The 5,339-nt window shown below is 61.1% G+C and overlaps 1 protein-coding gene across 2 annotated transcripts; it reads right to left on the bottom strand.

Annotated features, from left to right (window-relative positions):
- Nucleotides 1–131: 131 nt before the first annotated feature.
- LOC102438628 (transmembrane protein 132A-like) lies at nucleotides 132–5,266 on the bottom strand. Of its 2 annotated transcripts, none has more exons than XM_006109537.3 (5): nucleotides 4,905–5,266; nucleotides 3,495–3,644; nucleotides 1,752–1,950; nucleotides 1,524–1,668; nucleotides 132–319 (listed from the first exon to the last, which is right to left on the bottom strand). In XM_006109537.3, exons 1-4 carry the CDS (start codon nucleotides 5,249–5,251, stop codon nucleotides 1,549–1,551), a joined length of 816 nt encoding a protein of 271 aa, XP_006109599.1. In that variant the 5' UTR covers nucleotides 5,252–5,266; the 3' UTR covers nucleotides 132–319; nucleotides 1,524–1,548. The 2 variants fall into 2 exon arrangements, with proteins under 2 accessions (XP_006109599.1, XP_006109600.1); XM_006109538.3 differs by having other exon boundaries at nucleotides 133–319; nucleotides 1,752–1,947.
- Between the last annotated feature and the right edge of the window lie 73 nt (nucleotides 5,267–5,339).

Genomic DNA, 5,339 nt, shown 5'->3' with positions numbered 1-5,339 from the left:
CAAGCAGCCGGGCGGTTTTCCAGACCCAGCTGGAGCCCGTGGCTGTGTCCCGGACCCTGTGTCCGTCCCCGAGCACCTTCGCCCAGGCCGGCCTGCGTCTCCAGGCCTCCACTCACCCCTCCGCCGGGCTGGGCACCCTCCAGCCGCGGACCTGCTCCAGGGTGGTGTCCGTCAGCTGGATGCGCAGGGGCAGCAGCGGGGCCCAGACGGTCAGCCGCAGCGAGGCCCGCAGCCGGCGCCACCAGAAGTCCACCCGCACCCCTCGAGCGCCCCGGCTCTCCTTGCCCGTCACGAACACGGCGTCACAGGCCTCGGATACCTGTGGGAGGGCAGGGCGTGAGCCACGCCCGGGAGGACCTGCGTGAGTCAGAGAGCGCACCCTGACCCCGCCCGGGGAATGCCTGTCCTGAGAGCAGGACTTCACCGGGCAGCCAGGTCCGCCTCCCTGGAGGGACCACCACTCCAAGCGCACGGGGGGCTCAGCTGGGGGAACTGGCTATTTGCCGACAACAGAACCTTTCTCCTGACGGGGGGGGGGATTTGAACCCCAAAATTTGCCTCCTGAGTGCTGGCCTCTGACTTTGATGCCGGAGCCACCTGGCACCCTGCTACAGGGAGGTAGGAGCCACCCACACATGGACCAAGTGCCACCAACAGTGGCCGAAGGCACCTTTCTCCCCTCAGGGGCCAGGATTTAGGAAACGCAGGCTCTTAGAATGTCAAGGTGGGCGGTTTTGCCCGGCCCCCGTTTTTATCTTATGGGGCATGACGAGGCTCCAACAAGAATCAGCACTATTTTTATCATGTCACTGTTATAGCAACAGCACCTGCTGGTTGTGCCCCTGCGTTCTGCTGCGTACTGAATTGGGCTGCTTTTATTTTATTTTTTAATATATTTTTTATTGATTTTACAGAGAGGAAGGGAGAGAGATAGTTAGAAACATCAATGAGAGAGAAACATCGATCAGCTGCCTCCTGCACACCTCCTACTGGGGATGTGCCCGCAACCAAGGTACATGCCCTTGACCGGAATCGAACCTGGGACCTTTCGGTCTGCAGGCCGACGCTCTATCCACTGAGCCAAACCGGTTACGGCGTGAATTGGGCTGCTTTTAATTCTTGCAACATCTCTAAAGTGCATTCCCATTTTAAAGCTTGGGAAACTGAGGCTCAGAGAGGTTAAGAGATTTGCCCACAACCACACAGCTAGTTGATCACCAAGGGTTTCAAACAGAAACCTTCTGGTCCCCAAGTACATGCTGTTCTCTCTCCCACGGCAGCTCACTCGCCAACGCAGCGATGACCGTGACAGGGCCTGAGCTGGGGGCGGGGGGGGGCACTCAGCTCCCACTGGACTCGGGGGAGAGGTGGTGGGAACAAGGGAAGGTGAGCTGTGGCACCCCCAAGAGGTCCCTGGGACCACGGAGCTGCCTCGTGGGGACCTGAATGGGGAGGGAGGAAAGCTGTGCGTGCCTCACTGCACACAACTGTGTGCTCACGCCGGACTGGCACGTGCCACTCACCTGCAGGACCTGGGCATTGGCCGACTCACAGCCAATGTGCTCTGTCACCTCCACCAGAGCCCCCCCCGCTGTCCACGGTGACCAGGCGCACGGGGACCCGCCGCGGCACTCCGGTCAGCGGTGCTGTGTTCACCAGCTCCTCGGCCTGGGGTTGCAGGAGGAGCTCAGCCCCAAGCTCTTCCCCTCACGCGGCCCCCCACCTGGCAGGGCAGAGGGGGCCCCCCTTACCTTGGCCAGTGGGACGAGGGCTCGTATGTCCCGCTCCGATACCAGGATCTCCCACACCATTTTGTCCTTCTCTGCTTCAGGAGCCTGGCCTGGGTACTCCAGCTGCCATGTGACAGGGCGAGTGACTGCCAGGCCCCCGCTAGTGCCATTGTCCACCAGAAAGTCCACCCACAGGAACTCGGACAGCTCGCGGGGGCTGCTGGCAGAGGAGAGAGAGACTGAGAGCTTGCCGGCAGCCAGGCGCTCTGCGTTCCTGAGGGAGGGTCTATGCTCAGCCCCATTTTACAGGTGAGAAAACCGAGGTTCAGAGGTCACATAACTCGCCCAAGGTCACACGGGGAAAGCGGCGGGGCTGGCATTAAGCCCAAGCTTCCTGGCCCCAGCGCCCAAGCTCTCCTCCGGTCTTGGCCCTGCAGGATCCATGAGGCTCCTTCCCCGTCCCCCACCCCCAGGCTCGCTCCCTCTCCTGCCTTCCTGGGCCTCCTCCGCTCTACCCTCCGCCTTCCACAGCCATCAGGGTGGCAGAAGGCACCTGGCTCAATTTCTATCGCGAGGGAAGATTCACTTCCAAGCCCCACAACTGGCACAGGACCCCCTGAATAGCCTCACAGCGTCCTTGGACCAAGTGCCTGCTGGTGCCAGGAACTAGCCCGGATGTTGGCTACACAGTATCTTATTTCATTTCACGAAGCCTCAGGGATGCAGTATATCCCCATTTTACAAGTGGGGAAACTGAGGCTCTGGTGTTGGGGGGGGCGGCAGGGGAGTGGCAGGGAGATGAACTGGTTTGCCCAAGTAAATGTCAAAACCAGGATTCAAACAGGAGCTTCAAAGCCCGTGGCCTTGACCCAGGCTCAGGGCATGAAGAAGAGTGTAAAACAGGGGTCCTCAAACTACGGCCCGCGGGCCACATGCAAATACAAATATTGTATTTGTTCCCGTTTTGTTTTTTTACTTCAAAATAAGATATGTGCAGTGTGCATAGGAATTTGTTCATAGTTTTTTTTTAAACTATAGTCCGGCCCTCCAACGGTCTGAGGGACAGTGAACTGGCCCCCTGTTTAAAAAGTTTGAGGACCCCTGGTGTAAATGGTAAGAAGTGTGGCTGGGCCCTAACCGGTTTGGCTCAGTGGATAGAGCGTCGGCCTGCGGACTCAAGGGTCCCGGGTTCGATTCCGGTCAAGGGCATGTACCTTGGTTGTGGGCACATCCCCAGTAGGTAGTGTGCAGGAGGCAGCTGATCGATGTTTCTCTCTCATGGATGTTTCTAACTCTCTATCCCTCTCCCTTCCTCTCTGTAAAAAATCAATAAAATATATTTTTTAAAAAAAAGAAGTGCGGCTGGGCTTTGGAATAGTAACAACCCCCAAAAGGGACCCATCTGGTGCTGGGGAGAGGTGGGGTGGTGGCTGTGAGGGCTGTGACGGGGGGCTGGGCATCACCTGGAATAAGACTCAGGGATACTCACTGTACCGGGCATGTGGCTGGGGATGGATGGATGGATGAATGAATGAATGAGTAGATGGATGGATGGATGGATGGATGGATGGATGGATGAATGAATGAGTGAATGAATGGATGAATAAATGGATGCTCTATCTGCGTACACTGCTTCCTTGAAGGAGTCTGTTCCTTCACCTGCTCACATGGGGAGACGATGCAGAGCGCAGCCTCTGCCCTGGACCCCGTCATCAGCCCGCAGCCCCCCCTCCTCTGCCCGCACCCCAGGAGCCAACTACCCACCTGGCGTCGGGTCCTGTGGGCCCAGCGCGGTGGCAGGTGATGAGGGTGGTGTGGTGCTTGGAGCCCTTGAAGCGGTCCAGCTTGGAGGTCCAGAGGGTGGGCTGGGCTGGGCGGGCGGCCGTCACATGCAGCCCCTTCTTCACCTTGATGCTGGGGGGGGACACAGGCGCAGTTAGACCGGGTGGGTGCTAAGCTGTGGACGGGATCCGGCGGGAAGACACGGGGCTGAAGACGCCAGCTCCGCCTGGCATCCCCGAGTTCAGGTCTGACTACCCTCCTCGCCGTCTCCAAGCCAGAAGGACGCGGCCCCAGTGCAGGTCAGGCCATGTCGCTCTCCCCACCCCAGGGCCACTTATGACCCCCCAGTGGCCACAGGTCACGTCCAAGCCTGGCATTCAAGGCCTCCCAGAGTCTGGTCCAGTTTTATCTCCAGCCGTGACCTCTCTCCATCACTCTGCTTTCGCTGCACCCAGAGTTCCTGCCCACATACGCAACGCCAGCCGTGCCTCTCCGCCGGGCCCAGGCTGGGCCTCCCGCCCTCCTGCCCTTCCTTTCTGCCTCTGCTGGTTCTCCCAGCCTCCAGCAACCCAGATGCCAGTCCTTTAGGAAGCTCTGCCCGGCAGGATGAAGGTCCCTTCCTCACTCCCCGCCCCAGCCCCCCCGCACTGTGCCCCTTCAGCAGAGCATGCGCTCCAGCTCATGCCCATCCTGCCCCCTTCCCTAGCGCTGGGGACCCCTGGTGCCAGCAGGGCCCTGGGCTGGCTCCCCTCTCCAGAGTGGAGAGATGGGGCTGGGAGTAGTTTAAAGTCCAGGGAAGATCTAATGAGCACAGGAGGACGGGAGACGGGGCTGGGACAGGCACTGAGAGACACAGGGGGAGGGGCACACACAAGTCCCAGATGGGAGAGGCCAGAGACGCTCTGCAAAGCCTTGTCGTGGGCTGGGGTAGGGGTGCTTTAGGGAACTTCCTGCGAGAAGGAACAGAGAGGAGGACCTTTCTGTGGAGGCTCGTGGGCTCGGTGCAAAGGGGAGGGAGAACGTGCCAGTGAGTGAGGTGGGGGCAAATCCCCTCCTGAGGCGTCAGAGCATTCGCTACCCCCAGGCACTGCACCTACCAGTTTCCAAGCCCTTTCCCGTTTCCCCTCCCTGGAGCCTCACAGCGGCCCTGTGAGTCAGCCCACTAGACCCAGGACCCAGGAGAGGAGAGGGTCCTACTTCGGACTTCAGCTCAGGGCTGTGCCCACGGCTGGGTCTGCCTGCTGCCAGGCAATCACGGTGCTCGGCCTGGAGGGGCGGTTGGACCCATGCTTTACAGTCAAAGATCCCAGTGAGGACCGCAAGGAGGGGCACCCGCCCAGGCTTCCTGCAGAGGTTCCTGCCTCCGGCCACACCCTGGGGGCCGGCACTCACCGCAGGGTCAGGACACTGGCCGTGAAGTTGTGGCGAAGCAGGAGGGTGGCACTGAAGAGCTGGCCAGGCCGCACGGGCACGTCGGGCACCCGCAGAGTCACTGCCTCATCCAAGGGCACCTCCTGGTACTGGGGGGGGTCCGCCGGGCGCAGCTCCACACTGCCCACTGGCAGGGCCTGCTCCCCAGGGTCCTCCCCGCCAGGGCCGCAGCCCCCGGGGCCCTCGGCGGCGGGCTCCAGCGTGTAGGCCAGCTCGGCCCGCGAGGAGCCCGGGGAGAACCAGTGAGAGGGGAACGCCAGCTCCACCACGCAGGCGCCCAGGGATGGCTGCAAAGACACGACGGCCATGGTTGGCGTGTCAGGGACCCGGAGCTGACAAGCAGGGCCAGCATGGGCCAGAGACGACTCCCAGGTGGCACGGCCAACCAGGGACAGG

The sequence above is a fragment of the Myotis lucifugus genome, unplaced genomic scaffold (genome assembly GCF_000147115.1).
Source record: "Myotis lucifugus unplaced genomic scaffold, Myoluc2.0 scaffold_11112, whole genome shotgun sequence".
Classification (NCBI taxonomy): Eukaryota; Metazoa; Chordata; class Mammalia; order Chiroptera; family Vespertilionidae; genus Myotis; species Myotis lucifugus.
The sequence above is the reverse complement of the archived record's forward strand: the minus strand, read 5'-3'. Positions and strand labels throughout refer to the sequence as shown.

Excerpts from the sequence above, each read along its gene's own strand:
- LOC102438628 (XM_006109537.3), bottom strand. The coding sequence starts at position 5,251 with ATGGCCGTCGTGTCTTTGCAGCCATCCCTGGGCGCCTGCGTGGTGGAG. Across the intron at positions 3,645-4,904 it reads GCCAGTGTCCTGACCCTGCG|CATCAAGGTGAAGAAGGGGC; the intron begins GTGAGTGCCGGC and ends GTCCCCCCCCAG. Across the intron at positions 1,669-1,751 it reads CCCTCGTCCCACTGGCCAAG|GCCGAGGAGCTGGTGAACAC; the intron begins GTAAGGGGGGCC and ends CTGCAACCCCAG.